At 36.9% G+C, this 17365-nt stretch overlaps 2 protein-coding genes across 4 annotated transcripts; both read right to left on the bottom strand.

Annotated features, from left to right (window-relative positions):
- Positions 1–3155: 3155 nt before the first annotated feature.
- On the bottom strand, positions 3156–6033 carry LOC106428470 (protein AMEIOTIC 1 homolog). Of its 2 annotated transcripts, none has more exons than XM_013869230.3 (9): positions 5850–6033; positions 5339–5669; positions 4833–5246; positions 4594–4761; positions 4454–4511; positions 4288–4371; positions 3876–4204; positions 3680–3779; positions 3156–3514 (listed from the first exon to the last, which is right to left on the bottom strand). In XM_013869230.3, exons 2-9 carry the CDS (start codon positions 5656–5658, stop codon positions 3425–3427), a joined length of 1563 nt encoding a protein of 520 aa, XP_013724684.2. In that variant the 5' UTR covers positions 5659–5669; positions 5850–6033; the 3' UTR covers positions 3156–3424. The 2 variants fall into 2 exon arrangements, with proteins under 2 accessions (XP_013724684.2, XP_048625721.1); XM_048769764.1 differs by having other exon boundaries at positions 5759–6000.
- A 151-nt stretch (positions 6034–6184) lies between these two features.
- Positions 6185–13820, bottom strand: LOC106362680 (probable manganese-transporting ATPase PDR2). Of its 2 annotated transcripts, none has more exons than XM_048769762.1 (22): positions 13682–13820; positions 13244–13544; positions 13068–13160; positions 12607–12809; positions 12311–12383; positions 12043–12215; positions 11788–11962; positions 11386–11490; positions 11191–11301; positions 11020–11106; positions 10763–10945; positions 10608–10658; positions 10404–10529; positions 9969–10048; positions 9302–9410; positions 9083–9211; positions 8661–8726; positions 8483–8554; positions 8181–8332; positions 7798–7909; positions 7586–7702; positions 6185–7494 (listed from the first exon to the last, which is right to left on the bottom strand). In XM_048769762.1, the coding sequence occupies exons 2-22, from the start codon at positions 13490–13492 to the stop codon at positions 6415–6417; spliced, it is 3546 nt and encodes a 1181-aa protein (XP_048625719.1). In that variant the 5' UTR covers positions 13493–13544; positions 13682–13820; the 3' UTR covers positions 6185–6414. The 2 variants fall into 2 exon arrangements, with proteins under 2 accessions (XP_048625719.1, XP_048625720.1); XM_048769763.1 differs by having other exon boundaries at positions 13244–13553; positions 13682–13806.
- Between the last annotated feature and the right edge of the window lie 3545 nt (positions 13821–17365).

Here is a 17365-nt window from a genome sequence, read left to right as displayed (position 1 = left end):
TTTCAGACACATTCTTGTTTGTTTATGCGCCTTTATCTCTACTTGTTGATCTATCAGTATCCATAGCCGTATCTATAACCAAAGCGTTTAAGATCTATGATTCTATAATCTCATATCATATATTGTGATACATGAGGGAATATTACATACTCCAATCAAAACATCACAGTTTTCATTTTATTTAGCTTACAGCTGCTATACTATCATTTATCCATCTTATTAAATACTAAGAAAGACGAGAGATAGGGTATGTATTGACTGAATCAACATATAGATATTGAAAAAAATCTACCATATGAACATTGAAAAGGTGGTGATCAGTCCATTCAAAACAAACATAAAATGCCAACTAGGAAAGATATTACACAACCAAAAAACTTAGAAATTTAAAAATACGTTACAACTGAAGCTCAAAATGTGGTCATGAAGATGATGATGGAAGACATTTGTAGGGCTTTACTCAGGATAGAGTTTGTAGAATTTAAGATACTACACAACAACTTGCTAAACATTAAAATCATTACAAAATTAAAACAATATATGAAGACAACGAACGAGGCTGTGATATGGATAATAGTGACAACCACTTTGGTCTTAAAAAAGTTTTAATTCTTTGATCATATGGCTTACTTACTCCATTATCATTCCTAGTTAATACACACCTACTTAAGATTAGAGAGTAAATAATGAGAAAACCAATTAAATTAGTTTCAACACTCCTTCCATGACCGCATCTTCATAAGCTTGATAAAACCAGCACACCTACTAGACTAATACAGTTCACAAAAAGTGTTTGGGGGCTCTCTGGAGAGGTACAACTAGCAATGGATTGTATAGATCACCACAAAATGTTCTCGTCGCTGCTACCTATAAGAAAAAGAGCATACGGTTAAGAAAGAAACCAAGTTTAATAATAATAATAATAATCATCACAGGTCATCTTTTGTAGCAATTACAATAAGAGCAGAGAATTTCTTCATAGTACTCCCAGGGTCCACCTTTGAGATTTTGGGGTTATAAGCGGATTAAGAAGGAATTCTATAGTTTGGAAGCGTGAATTTTTTTTTACAAATTTAGGAATTTATTTATATATAATTTTTTTCAAAAATTTTGGGGGTTTGAAGCGCATGTTTCTTCCGGCTTGGCTCATAACCGGTCATGAGTACTTCTAGTGACTGCAACTTCAACCTCACCAAACTCTGAAAACACTTCCTTCCCTCTGTATACCATTCACCAATTGCTACCCAAGAAACCGTCAACACTCTCTTTATCGAACTCCACACCAGCTCCAGCTTCAAAGCCTCTCTTCTTCTTGGCGTGTTTTGCACGTATCCTATCTACTTCCACTCTTCATCATAAAGTCTAGCTGCATGACTAGGAGCAAAGGCAGAACACTCCCTTTCCTCCAGCTCTGACATCATCTTACGCTTCTTGGAACTTACTTGCACTCTCCTCTTGTTTCTCACGCTGGATTCTAAAGAAGGTCATCAAACAGCTTTCTCGTCTTTGAGAACCTCGTAAGATGCCTCGAGCCTCTGACTTTCCATGAGCATGGGGATCATCTGGACGCTTATGAGTTATCCGGATGCAAGTCCAAAGCTTTTGCAATCTCCATCAAGTCTCAGAGCTTCCTCTCAAAAGGGTAACCCACCCTATAACTAGATAGTGGTCCACAAAACCCTCCATTTTTTTGCTCCTATCTACGATGAGAGACCAACCTACTGCACAGAACCACAATGGAGTAAGCTTTACAACTTTAACTCCATAAAGACAGAATGAAACATTCGCTTCGGCCCCCCTCTTCCCCAAAATTTTTGAAAAAAATTATATATACATAAGCCCCAAATTTGTTTTGAAAAAAATCAGCCCCCCCCCCCCCGAACTACTGAAATCTTTACTAAACGGTCTATGATTCCTAAAATCTCAGGGCTGGCGTTCAGAACATTATAGCATGTGTCGGTCCGAAACATTCCTTTTTGAGCAACATACCCTATAACAACTGTCTCGGACCCAGGGCCGGCTGATGACCAGGGGCCAGCAGTGCACCAGTCCATGGCCCATTTTAATGTAGTAGTGCAATTCTATTTTTTGTAAACTATACATATAATGTTTTAGAAAAACGAAATTAATAAATACAAAATTTATAAATCTAACTTTGTGGAAAAAAATCTTATTTATGTTAATTTGATTAAATTTTTACCAAATTATAATTAATATTAAAATATTATAATCAACATTAAAAGTAGTTACCTATTGTGAGCTTTTTAGGCATGAATATATTTCATCAAGACGTTTTTAGTGACAATACAATTTTAAAAATCTCAAAATCCTTGATTCTTCGAGGATTCTTGCATTGCTGATTAGTTTATGTAAGTGATCTTTGATATTTTTTTACTATCCTGTTTTTCTTTTTTAGAGATCACTGATTTCTTTTTGGTAGAGCAAAATATTTTTTTCGTTTCTAAAACGTCTGAGGATTTTTTTGTTTTCTTGTTTCAGGTATCCATTTCACTTTCACTTTCACTTTCATTAATTCATTTTTTGATTCTTAAATCCAGGCGTACTTTTATTTTTATTTAACTTTTAGAAATTAACTTGACTTTGAAGTATAGCCGACTAAATATGTTATATTTTGAAGGTTTTTGTAGAAACAAACGATTTCATTCTCAAGAAAAAAGAAGCTATAAAAAGAGGAAGACTGTTTTATTTTTAGGGTTGTGAGTACCTTTTCAAAGGAAAACTATTTTATTTTACCCCGTAGTTACAATTTCAAAATTTCAGTTTCGTGGGTTAAGGGTCACTTTTTTTTAATTTTGCCCCAAGCCCAAAGGTTCGAGCCGGCCCTGCTCGGACCCTATTCTCTCGTTCACAACACAAACGACGTATTTAATCTAATTGCGACGGTTTGAAGTGGGCTTGAAGCCCAAAAAAATAAGCCCACTATTATTTATTAAAGGTGGGTTTGTGATTCATATACTCTCTACGCTTCATTCATTTTTTATTGGATTCCAACTGATACTAAGCTGTGTATTATCTTTTTGAAAATAGCTATGTATATATTTTAATAATTAGCAAACAATAATCAATAGCTATGTGTTATCTTCATAGTATATATTTTGATAATTAGCAAACAATAATCAGAAAGGAAAAAAGGATTACTCAAAAACTTGGTTGTTGAATAAAGAGTCGTTAGTCAGAGAGAATATACAGCAAACTTTAAAAGCCTCTCTACCTTCAAATATCACTTTTCATGTAGAGGATCTCACTTCTACCTCTTCCTAAATAAACTTTCCAGATGCCTACTTTGATCTCTACTCTCTTTGTTTTCCTTTTGTTGTTTTTAAAGCAGAAACCCTGTACAAGTCTCCAAGGGAATTTATGTAAGTAAATCCACCATTCATCTGCCTAGTGTGTGTTTCTGACTCTACCCCTGTAGAGCACGGACAGCGTCTGACATTTCCATTAGCTGCTGCTCCGCTTTAGCTTTCCAATTCACCAACTCTTTCAATGTTTCCTGTAAAAAACATCATGTGAAAAGGCTGTGAGAAGATGGAAGGGTGGGGAAAGTGACATCTACTAAAGGGCAACGACAAGGGTCCAGTGGCTCGAAGATTATCCAAAATTGATCATCCAATTCAACTCACGAATGCTTCTATAACATGCTTGATTACTACCGTACCTGAGAAACAATATTTGTGTCGTCAATATCTGCTCTTGGACCTGGAGGCATCTCAGCTTTGTCCTGATTGGAGCTTCTGGAATCACCTCTGGTCATGCAGCTACATATGGAAGCACAAAAAAAAAACTACTTAAGACAACAATAATAAACCATAAAGCCTACTCTTGGAACCTAGAAACCAAGCAACAACTCTAACCTCTCTGTCCTTTGCATCTCGGAATTGAGCACTGACTGTTCCTCAAACCACATATGGTCTTGGAAAGAGCTTTTGCGAGCATTTGGTGGAAGCGAGTATTTATCAGGCCTGACAGCCTCTGGCAGAACATCGATAAGGTCAGCATCAACATCCCATGGTTCGAAACCATTCACTGTAAAGTCATCCAAGTTCGCATTATGCAGTATATGCTCCCAGCTTTGAGGAGCTGGATTGAAGGAATTGGTCCCGTTTGCCTGCACATTGTTCGAAATTCCCACCAGCTTCTGTTCTACTTTATCTTTCCACGAAACTAGTTCCTTAACCATGCCCTGCAGCAAAAGCTTTACTCGGTTAGAACATCCCAGATAAGAAGCTTCAAACAGATATATTATACTTGTTTTTGGCTTAATACCTGTGTCGATGTCAACGACTTTGAGATCTCAGCAATTTGCTTATCAGTCTTTACCTTCCAACTCATAATCTCCTTGAATAGTTTCTGGAGAGAAATGCAAACAGTTCTGAGTCTCTAATTATATACTCATCTTCACAGATTCCTTGTACAAACAAACAAAAGTCACCTCATTTGCTTCAGCATGATCTGGTAACTTTGGCTTGGATACAAGTTTTTTGATATCACTGCATATCGCAAAGAAAATGAGATTACACTTCAAAACAAAAAAAAAAACAGAAAAGCTTAGAATATTGCAAGAATATTTACCTCTTGATTTGATCAAGTTCTTCCCTAAGCTTTGAGGAGACAGCAGATGAATCATGCGAATGTGATGAACTCTGAATCTTCCACTGAGCTAAGGGAATCAAATCCGGATCAGGAATCCCACATTCACGTTTAATCAGAGCCAACTCAGTCACGAGCTCTTTGATCTCACTGCATATTATCAATCACATCTCAACTCCAAAAAACAGAAACTTATATAAATATCGCAACCACATCATTACCTCTTCATCCTATCCATCTCCTCCTTAAGCTCTGAAGTAGACGCAGACGGTTCATCATCATCGACCCCAGACTCAATTTTAATCACGCCGTTGGCACCCTGAACCTGAAGCTTCCACCAAGGAGGGGGGACCCAATTAGGATCAGGAACACCAGACTCACGTTTGATTTTGAGCAAATCAGCACTCTCTAACCAATACTGCATCGTCCCTTGGGTATCGTGACACCTCCTAAACCGATCAGCACCTCCGGGAGTCACATTCCCATCAATGTGCTTCAGCAAATGGTCCAAGAGGCCAGTATCACCAATCTTCCCTCGAGCGGAGGCTCTTAACTCGGCGCGTGAAACAGGGGCATCAAAAGAAGCGCCTTTCTCCTTCAACACATCCACAATCACTTGCTCCGAAAAATCAATCCTTTAAATAAACAAAAGACAAAAGCTCTCGACTTTCATACAAAGGGGGTAAGTAAGTAAAGTAAGCATGAATGATACTAAAGGGCTAGGTACCTTTCGGTATTCCATCGAGTGGTCAAACCTCGCTGGCTAGTTCTCTGTTTCTCGAATCTCTCAACTAAATCGGCGAGTCTTTTTCGTTTCGGGGTTCTCCTCGTGGTGGTAGTCACGAGAAGACCAGATTCTTCTTCTTCCTTCTCTAACTTAACTGCAACCAAGGCTTTCCCCGAGGATGAGCTGTCATCTTCTGAAGACACGTGCTTGTCATGCTCCAACTTGACTTTGACCAAGGCGGCTTTACCAGAGGAGGTGACTGAAGAAACGAACGAGGGGTCCATAGTGGAACGTTTCAGCCTAATCGGACGAGGAGACATTCTCACATAGCCTGTGAACAAATGAAACGCGAGTTAAAACCCTAGAGTAAATCGCGATCTAAATAAATTGATTACCATGGAGAGCTAAAAAATTATAAACCTTATCTCATCAACGCCGTGGAAGAAATCGCGATCTGAAATTCGATGATACGAAAAGCTAAAATCTAGAGAATTTGGGATCAGAGCGACACCTTAGGATCGATGTGGAGACGAAGAAGACAAGATGGGACCTGACCAGACCAGACTAGGAGCAGAGGAAATGAAAAAGGCCGTGAAAGTTGTTGCAGCGTCGAGGAGAGAGCCAGCCCTAAAGCCGCCAAAAATCCCTAAAATCGTCTCTTCCCCCTTTTCAATTTTTTTTGCCGTTATTTGTTAAAAAAAAAAACTTGTTTTACCATTAAAGTATGAGAACTAATGGTGTATAAACGCGTGGTCGAATCTCTTGGATCCACCGTGGACCTTCACACAGTGTGTTACCTACTTGCTAAGATTGTGTTTTGGTTAAAAATAAAGTGGAACAAAGAAGCAACGACAACAATTGTGGAGACTAATGCTTAAAACCCTTGTGTTCAGTTCTTAGAGCGTAGTAACAAAAAATAACTCAAGAGCTGAGAAGAACACCTTAAACTATATAACAGTGAACAAAATGTCTATAGACCTATTCTCATGTCTTTGAAGCTCCCCACATTTTATAAATGTATGGATTCGATGATTGATTACCTTCAACCTAACCTGTTTCGTCTCTTCTTCTTAATATTATACCTTCTTCTTCTTCTTCTCCAGATTTGCAGCGACACTTCTTTGTTTATGCTTCCACGAACGAATCTTACCAGGGAAAGCCCACCTGAGGAACCGTTCCCACGAGTAGCAGATGACGAACATCAGCAAAGCCCACACGAGAAGCTTATCCCTCATACCTTCTGGTAACGGAACCAGCTTTAGCGAATCGTTCAGGTCCCTGAACAGGTCAGACGCGATCACCGTGAAGAACCCAGCTCCAGCGATGAGCGCGTAGAAGAAGGGTTTGTTTTCTCTGATACTCTGGTTAAAAGGATGTCCCATGTAGTTCACAGCAAATGTTGCAACCTGAAGCATCATGCTCACCATGTACGACACTGTGTTCACCAAATTAGGATGGAATGTCGCGTCTGGTTCGATGCATTCCTCTGGCATGTGTTTCTCAGCTTCTTTCACGGAGTAGATCAAGAAGGTTATGTGAACCGCAAACTGTCCGAGGAGAGAGAGGAAGAGGTACAGGGAGAAGACACTTGGGTGTGGTCGCTCTGCAGAGAGGGTTTGAAGCGGTCGAGCGTGAGAGATAAAGAGGAAAAACGCAGCTGTTAATACGCCGCTGATTGTAGCCTGGACATCCCCGAGCTTCACACCGTCCAAGTACATAACGCTTAGGACATAAGCTGTGGCGAGACAGTTCAGACCGAGAATTTTGAACATCTGAAGAGTCGTCACAAGTGTGCTACGACCTTGTCGGATTATGTCCGTCACTGGGGCGACCGATGCATGTTTAGCTGTGAAGGGAGACGCCATGGATGCATCTCCAAGTTTGACTAAGGGAGCTGACCTGCCGTCACCTTCGTCACTGTTTAGTTCATCCATCATCTTCTTTAACTTTTGTCTCTGCAGTTCTGCAGCAGTTAAGCGGCGGTTTTCGGGTGTCATCTTTCCCTTTGATGACCCTTCCCCGTTCTGGATTACGGTTTTGCTGGTTGTTGGTTCTGATGGTGGTTTGGGCTTCTTTGACTTTGAATCATCTTTAGACGATTCCGATCCAGTTGAGGAGGGAGGTACAGCATTCAGCAAGGCTACTCCAACATGCGCCTGGAAATGTGAACAAACAAAAACCGAATCAAAAGAAATAAAATAAAGCATTTGCTTGGCATCTGAATCAAATACTTATACGGCGCGTTACCTGCTTCAATGCTCCGACATCATTAGTCCCGTCCCCACACATTAGAGTTCCCCTTCCTACATCTTTAAAGGTGGTTAGGATTAGCTCCTTCTGCTGTGGAGCCACTCTCGCAAAAACCTGAAGAGAGAAATGGTTTGGGGGTCAGACTCTATTATGTATATAGCTAATAAGAAATAATAAACCGAGTGACAGAGATTATAAGGTGTATTTACCTTGACAAACGGAATGACTAGTAAAATAGCAGATGTAGCCTGTAGCATTTCAATGCTGTCACCTCCACTGCATAAATCATGGGTCTCTGCAAGGGTTTCGATCTCTTTGTCACTGCACACAAAAACAAGGTAGCATCTCAGTCAGATGCAGAAGAATGACACTGAGAGAAATCATCTAACTATCAGATGTTTTTACTTCAGCAATCATCATAGCAGACAAACTACACAAAAAAAGTAACAGTGGGACTACTGTCACAACATATACTGCCACTTAACAAAAAAAAAAAAAACATATACTGCCGGTTTCATGCGACTACGTAAGATTGTACAAGATGAGAATGCGAATAAGCTTCTACAGAAACTGTTATTAAATTTGACTGCACCTGTAGGGTATGATCTCCTTCTCATCAGGTGACACCCACTTGTATTTTTCACCAGGCCTTGATTGACCAAGTATTAAAACTGGATTTGATACAATATGCACTTGGCTTGCAACATGACAAGCTGTCAATGCTTGATCACCAGTAATCATCACCTGAAATCATGAAAACAGGATAAGACATCCCCTGTATCTAATTACTAAAGAAAGAATGAACACCCTGAAAAAAAAGAGATGGCGACTGACAAACGGAAATCAAAGAACCGGAAGTATATACTCTATACTCAATTATATTTTCTAAATTACCAAATCATGAGATGAATTTTTCAACTCCAGGAGAACGGCGGCTGAATCTGATCTAATGGGGCAGTTGAAGACCTGTGATGCATGATAAAGTCATTATGAACCAACGTTGATACCAGACCATTAATTACAATTCAAATATATGAAGAAAGTAAAGCTGCCTAAACCATTGTGTCATTACCGCAAATCCAGCAAAAGTAAGGTCACTCTCGACAGCATCTCTGTCCATCTCTCTAGCTTCACTAGCCTGGTTATCATTATAACACACGTAAGGTAAAACTTGAAAGCATGTGCGCGGAGCTAGCATGATCCAGAACAAAACGATATTGGCTGTCTATATTGTTAACCATGAAAAGAATAATTCAATTAGCATGACAAATGCATAAGCACATATAACAACTATTCCACTACAGACCTAAGGAAGCCAGACTTCTGGCATGAATTTAGGTTGTACATTAACGATTATCAATAGAGGAGCAGTGAGAGGATATTATTGTCTACGTCTGTAATGCGTCTAACCGTCACAATTTGCTAGGTAAAATAACATGCATCAAGTTTTTTCAAGAAGCCAACAGGATCATGAGGGAGAGCAAGGGTAACTACCGTCATATCAGGAAGTCGTTTAAATGCAAGAGCTAGAACTCGAGATCCTTGGCGTGTGTATCTCTTATATGTTTCAATATATGAAGCAGGCACATCCACAAGCCTATCTTGGATGGTCTCTGGTGCACCCTGTCAAAGAAATTAAAAATAAGCATCCAATATTTAGATCTGGATTTACTGATAAAAATTTAGTCTACGAGAATAATGAATTAAACAGACCTTCACAAACATAAAATATTCCTGCTGAATACAAACGATAACTGACATTCTCTTAAGATGCGAAGCAAAATGGTATCTCTGCATAATCTGCACCGAGTTGCCATTTCCCCTGCGGCAGATAACATTACAATGTGAAAAAAAAAATTATTTATCTGTGGGGCAGAAGGATCTTCATATCGATAATATATAAGTTACAAACATTAATATTATTCAAGTTTAAGTAGAACTAGGGATTATCAGATATTTAGGGCGAAACAATAAAGGTGTATATAACATCAGCTTCAAAGAAAGTGATAGGTTCGCAAGATGCCAAGACACAGAAAGAGTAAGAAAATTGCAGCAGAGCCAAAGCATTATCCCTAGCGTAAGTCCTATCAACTAACATTTTCTAAGTAAACTTTAATTTACATAATCCCTAGTCAACCACTTCATAGGTGGACATCATTTTTTATCCAGTCAAAGTGCCTGAATATGGCTCCACAGGAACAGATAATCCACAAACAGAACCTCGCCACATCAACTTTTGAGAAGAAACCACTATTTTCAATGCAGTACACATCCTTACTGTAGTCCTTATTCTCAAAATATGAAAATATATATGCATAGTATTCACAAGGCTAATTACCATACACAGAGTCAGAACAATAGGATAAGATGTAATAATTACTTTCTTGGCAAGGCCTTTTCATCAGACTTGTAACTCCAGTCAATTCCCTTAAGTGCAGCTTTCTCAAGAGGATCTCCGACCTGTAAGAATTGAAAAACAGAGTAAAAAATGATAGATTTTCGAAATGATGATTAATGATGCAAAAGCAAAGCACAAGCAGTTTCAGAAAGATGACCATAAGTAAACGTATCATGTATCACATACGTACACTAACATTTAGTTCAAATTTCCTAAAGTAAGAAGTATACAGCATTGCCAAATTGTCGGATTAAAAAAACATTGTGCACATGTACGAAAAGAGTTTTTTTGGAGAATATAAATCTGGTGTTACGAATTTATGCAACAAAATAGATAAAATAAATTCTCCCAGGCGAACAACAGTAAAACTGATAAATTTCTCTAGGCCAACAAGAAAATAAATTCAGATGTTCATACCAGCTTGTTGTCTACAAAGACCAAGGCATGACAAGAAGCCAAAATCTCCAATGTGCGTACAGGAACCTTGCTCATATCAGTCTCTGCTTCTACAGAATCAGTCAAGCCCCCAACTCCTCGAAACTCCTATGAAGAAGCAATGAAAATGAGTTTACCATAAACAAAATCAAGCAAGCAGAAACCCCAAACTTCACTTGACCTTACCATGTCATCTGACGTGAGTGTACCAGTCTTATCGAAACAACACAAATCAACCTGTCAGCAAAGGGAAAGTGTGAGACCAAAAAGACAACAGTACAATTAATCATCAGGGGTTCTAAAGACCAGCAAATAGCCAAGTGAGGCACAAGAGACACTACCTTCCCAGCAAAAGGGATCCTAAAAGGCTCTGTGCAGAATATCCCACGACGTGAAAGAGCAAGTAATGACGTATTGACAGCAATGGATAATTCCATAGGTAATTCAGGCGGGATCACTGAGGTGATGATAAGTGAACAGCCTAGCAAGAGCTTATATTTGCTCCGTGTAGGATCCTCAAGACCCTGCAAAGGAGTTTCTCATCACTAGTATAAATAGACTTTATTCGAATAAGATCCAGAAAAAAATATGACCATACCCTTACAAGAACATAACCAGCTGCTATCACGGCAAATACAACTAAAAATAATATGAACAGGCCACTCTCCCAACTGTTTGCAGTAACCTAATTTTGTTACCGAAAAGATCAGAACAAATAAAATTTACAACTTGCTGAACTGAAACAGCAAATAAGGGAAAGATCCCTAACCCTCTCCGTAGAAAACAAAATTGTCCTCATTAGTTTTCCTTGGCTTGTCTCAAATTCGGTTCGGAGAACAACAGCTAGACAGCCACCATCAGGAGTTTTCAGAGGGAATGACTGACCCCAAAAATTAATTAGTATTAAACAGGTTAGGAGAAAGCACAGAAGAAGAAATGGTTAATATTGCTGGGACGGAAATACTTTGTCAGGCGAATGTTGCAAGATCTTGGTCCCGCCAAATAAAACATGATTTTTACTCTTTTTGATCGATAATTTGTTATCCGATCTTTCGCCAGCAATTGGAACCTATAATAGCCATCATACAATCTCAGTAAAACATAGGTAATATATCTATAGTGAAGTAAGTATAGCTCTCGCTAGTTAATAATGAATATGAAGATTCATTGTTTCAAACAAAGATACTAGAATCTATACACATATTGTGAGAGAAGCTGTTGATGCAATAGTCAAAATGACAAGTACGATGAACCAAATTTACTAAAATGCAATGTTGCAGTTCTAAAACTCTGCAAATCTCAAAGTCCGGCGCGTATAAATTTGAAAAAGCCAACAAACAAAGATGAAATTAAGGAAAGAAAGTACCTTCCACTGGGGAGTTGACTCGCCAGTCAAAATGGCTTCATTTACAATAGCACTTCCCACCAGTAAAAGCATGTCCGCTGGTACTGTCTTATCCTCTCCTCCCGTTTGAGTTGAAGGTCTCCCAATGGACACAACATCTCCTGGCAGCAGATCTGTACCTAAGAGCTTCGCCCACCTAAAATTTGACTTATTCAGACACAGCAGTAATACCGAAACGATCTTTAAGGTAAACTTGGGTGTTATTCAGTTACGTACTTCCCGCATCGATAGACCATCACAGTCTGACTGTCAACCCTAACACGTCTCAGGTCGGTTAATGCTTTCAGCCGGGCTTTTGCCATTGTTGACTCGAACGTGAAAAGCATGAACAGTGTGAACACACTGTAATACCAGAACTCATCCAAGAACCAAAGACCCACACAGAAAACCTGCAAATGGAAGAAACACAGTACTTAGAGCAATAATAGCCAATAGAAAGAAAAAAATAACTACAAGATCCATGCACTAAAAAAGTAAACGATACCTGAAATACAAAAAATGGTTCCATGCAGTTTTCTTTCATCAGCTTCTGGAATGTAGGTTGCGGATAATCAAATCTGCGACAAGCAGAAACAAAGTATCAAACCGATATCCACTTTGGATATAAAGTGGTTGGTTAGACACATTAATTAAAAAAAATGACAGCACAATACAAGAGACAATAGAAAAAGAACTGCCAATAAAAATCAACTATCGGCCTCAGAGTGAAATGGTTATAAATACATGTGAAAAGAGATTCGTCCATAAAAACTTGTATAAAGAAACAACAAGTCGACTTACACGTTCCTTCCCCACTTCTCAGTGGCAGTAGCAACTTTAGCTTCTGTACCATGACCAGTACATTTTAGATAATGACCAAATGTTTCCTTTGTGGGGTAGGGAAGCTTGGAAAAGGCTCCTAAATCTTTTGAGTATATAAAACGCTGCTTTCTGAAGTCAAAGAAAATTTCTTCCATGTCCTCCGAAGATGCGGAACCTGTCAACTGCAAACAGGAACAGACTCAAGACTGTTGGAAAGATGGGAAGTAAGCTACCGAAATAATCATGCACTTCCAGGCCAAAGAGGATTCAAAAAGTAAAGGGATTAAGTTCCTTAAAGAGACATATTAGTGTTGATTCGTTGGGGGGGGGGGGGAGAACACTGGACATCATCATAGCTTGTAAGTTCACTTCAAATGCTAAACCATTCACTCCTGTAGTGGCAGCTTAACTATAGAGTCTAAAGTCTTGAATGAACTCACTTGGCTACGAAAATGAAGAGGCACAACTTCTTTAGAACCGGAAAACTTGGCTGGGGTAACTTTACATGCATCTGCCTGATCGATACTGTTAACCTGTGAATCAATTTAAAGACAGGGACATCATAAACCTTTAATTTAAAGAACAGTTACGAGAAGACTCATGAAACTATATTTACCTTGCTAAACTGGACAAAGCACTTGAAATCAACAGACCACGCAGTGAAAAGCAAGACTAAGATGTGAGAAGCAACAAGGCCACCAAGCGCGATGGCAGCATCAGTGAAGTCTATGCTGGGGACTATCGTAGTCAGCCAAGTAGCATAGAGAATCGCAAAGGGCCAAACATCCAAACGCCATGCCCAGTGTTTCTTCCTACGTAAATCAACCTTATCCACTACCTTCCCTCCCACACGAAAGCTAGTCATCCCAAACCAAAACCCTAATTCTCTCCCTCAGTCGTCTGAAGTTCCTTGGGGTCTGCACAACCTTAGTAATCGCATCACACAACAAAAACGGTGCAATCAATCATGAAGCTACATGAATTTCTATGATTCTTCAACTCAGTCGAGAGAGTTGATTCTGAAGTAGATCTAAGTGGAAGGGAAGAGACGGACCTTAGCTTGAATCGGGAGGATCTAAACTAGGGCTTTTCGATCACGAAGTGAGCGTAAGCAAAAGGAATCTCGTTCACCATCACGACTCACGATTGAGGTTTTCTCCCAGAGATTCTCGGTTGACGATAAACCATCATTTTCAGGCTAATATACACTTTTCCTTCTTTTTTCCTAGTTTTCATTTTATCTTTTTTGGAAAAAATTATCAAATATACCATTTTTTTATTTTAACAATTTTAACTCCACATTTTAAAGAAGAAAAAAAGACATTTATAATCGGTTAATTAATTTAGACTTAAGGTTTAGAGTTGAAGGGTCTGATAGGGTTTTTGGAATATAGAGCTTAAGATTCTACTAAATATATAAATAAATACTTAATTAAATTTTTTTTTGAAAAAAGTTTCAAAAATAATTTTCGAATTTCAAAAAAAAAAAATTGAAAAAAAAATCAACAGAAGTTTTTTTTATAAATAAAATTTGAATTTGAAAAAGTATAATTCAAAAATATAAAAAGTATGTATTAGAATTTTTTTATCTTTTATTGAAGAAGATATTTTTGAAAATGTTTCTTTAATGATAACAAACATGAATAATGGTACTAACAATATGATAAAACATGAAAATTCTCCTTGTTCCGATAATTTACAAATATCTGAATTTTTCGAAACAAATCAAACGAGTAACGAATTAATCAAATTTAACGAATAAATGTCCAGCCCTACAAAAACATCAGTGTCTTTGGATGGATAAGAAAATGTGACACGGTTATCGTAATGATGACGTGACTCAAACTTTGTAGTAAGCACCATACCATTATCCCAATCTATTATATAGTTCGATAGTAATTGTAGGATATTATGTTTGAGAAATAATGATAGAGCATAGTTCTCACTCTCATGAAAACTTTACTAATACCATCTCGCACACTCACGTAAATATCTCAAAATCTGTTACAACCTATAATCTGACAAGTCCTGAAATTGAAGTGCTAAATAATCAACTGTAAATTACACTTTAATCATTTTTTTAAAAAAAATACAACATATGTGCTTTTCAACGGCCATGAAATATGACGGTCTGGAGAACTCTTGATGTATTAGACTCCTTTGCCATCTTATCCTGCTATCTTCTCTGTTTATCATATACTGGTATTGACCTCATGCTACGCATGGGAGTATTTTTTGCTAACATATAAAACCAATTTTTTTAAGTCAAATTCAATTATATAAATTTCAATCATATATAACTAAAATTACATGTATAATTTAACTTGATTTATCAGGAGATTTATATACATATTAAAACAGATAGTTAATTAACCATAAACATATAAGAATGTTAATATATGATTGACATACATTGTGATTTTTTTTAGAATCGGTTAAAAAAATTTACATCAATGTTAATTAGCTTGTTGAATATAATTATTACTTTGTAGCTTTTATGTTTTACCTATTGATGTATTGTTCTTCTAATACTTTTCATAGTTTTTAATCTGCAATTTATGGTTCTTTAGCCTTTACAAAAAATAATATACAAATCCAATGCAAATAGTAAATGTGGTGGAATCGTATTTACCTTTAAACCAAAGCTTTTCTTCTGATTCCACCATATTTGTTTTCTGTCTTCCTTATTTTTGTTGTTGTCCACATCTCTTTGTTTTGATCAAATCTCCAGCAATGCAAATCTACCATATCTGCTATTTCTCAAACCTTCTAAGCCGTAAACATGTTTTCATAAACCAACGAAACTGCACAAAAGAGGGGAAATATGGGTGGGATGGCATCTGTTTATTTAGACATCAAACTTAGTACTGGCTTTTTTATTCTGTTTTGATCGATTGAGAGTTTTTCAGATGTTAATTTGTTCTAGATCTCATAAATATGGAAATATAGAAAAATAGATTATGGACAGAAAAAAGATCGTGGGTTTGTGAAATATATCTAGAAACCGTTAAATGGTTATTTTTTTCTAAATATTATCTATTTAAATTAATTGTTTTAGTTTTGTAAATATTTATGATGTGGCAGAATTTATGATCATGATTTGCTTTTTCTGTTTTTTTTTTCAATTGTTTTTAGAAAAAATTGCCAAAACGGAACAAAAAAAAAACTACCTTGTCTCTTTGCCATAAATCTTTTTTTGATTTGTTTCGGACTCATATACCCCTGACCAACTTTAAAAATTCATATTAATTATTTTAAGAGTCAAAAAAATATGAAAAATTATACAAAATGTACATAAATAAGAAACAATCATATCAAAACTATTTTGATTGACTAAATATTAAGGGAACACAATTTAAGTTTTTGATTTACGGGTAGCAGAAAACACAATCTAGTGTATGCGAGCATGTAGATTATAGTTTCGGTTAACTACATAGGTATCTGCAGCTCTCAGGACATAATATCTATTTAGTGGTCATTAGTCTACCATCGCAGATTGAATTAACAATTGTTTTCCCCATTATCTGAACTAGGTAGATTTGACGAACTACAATTTACTATTATATCTACTAACACGGAAACATAAAATCTGCATATATATCTATACTCTACGACATTGTGATTGTGTTATCTACCTCAATACTATATTCTACCCCATCATGATTACGTAATCTACCACTCTATCTTCAGTCTACGGAAGGCGGAATTTGTGTTCTGCCAAATTCGTAATCACAATGTTCCTTAAATCTTTTCAAAATTTATTTAGAGAATATTTTCCAAATCTTTATTTTCCAAATTTTAAGTGTTTCCTAAAAAATGGTGTCTCCTTGTTCTTAATGTGTTCTTATTGAAAACACACAAAATATAGAATTTTAATCTATTTTTGAATAAGATGCATATTTATGCTTTTTGTGGGTTGAAGAACCCTAAAATTGATACAACCCAGTTGATTTTGATCGAAATTGGTGTAACCCAGATGAAAATAATATACAAAGTCGAAACTTTTTGGAGAAGTAATGAAATCGTATAAAGGTGTAGACTTTAGATTTCTCCAAGGACGAAGAAGAAGAAGTTTTGAGGAGAAGAAGAAGATTTGAGATGTGATTGAATGAGATTATAGCCTCGCGAGTTTCGTGTCTCTCCCGCTGAAGATGATTTTTCGACAGTGATTTGGGAATAAATGAATTTTTCCTTTTTTTTCTTTACCAATTTGTTTAACTTTTTAGCCGATTTTTAAGTAATTTTATTAATAAAAACGAAATTAAACTTAGATTAGGGGTTTATTTGGGTTTACACAAAATATTATACTAAATGGACAATGTATACTTCAATTTATGGTATAGGGACAATGTAGTTGTTTTTTTGTTCTCTATTTACAAATTTCCCTTTTTTTTTCATTTTATAATTTTTTTCCACTTGTCACTATTTGATTCGTGAATCGACTTGCGCTTTAGTATATAAGTAATTCATATATATACCAATTTCAATATGAGTTTCTTAAGCGTCCTCGATAAGGATACATGTGAATGTGTGATGATTGTATGAACATAACGTTGTGTTTGAGCGGTAACGAAAGAAAAGTTTGTTATGTCGACATATGCTCAGCTAATTTGTTCCATGTTCCAAAGTCCAAACCAGTTAGTAATGTTATTAGCTGCAACACATTTCCCATATTCAGTTGTTTCTCAAGATACTTCACTAGTGTAATACTCATTTCATATATAGTAAGTCAACATTT

This window comes from Brassica napus, chromosome C9 (assembly GCF_020379485.1).
Source record: "Brassica napus cultivar Da-Ae chromosome C9, Da-Ae, whole genome shotgun sequence".
In the NCBI taxonomy this organism is placed as follows: Eukaryota; Viridiplantae; Streptophyta; class Magnoliopsida; order Brassicales; family Brassicaceae; genus Brassica; species Brassica napus.
The sequence above is the reverse complement of the archived record's forward strand: the minus strand, read 5'-3'. Positions and strand labels throughout refer to the sequence as shown.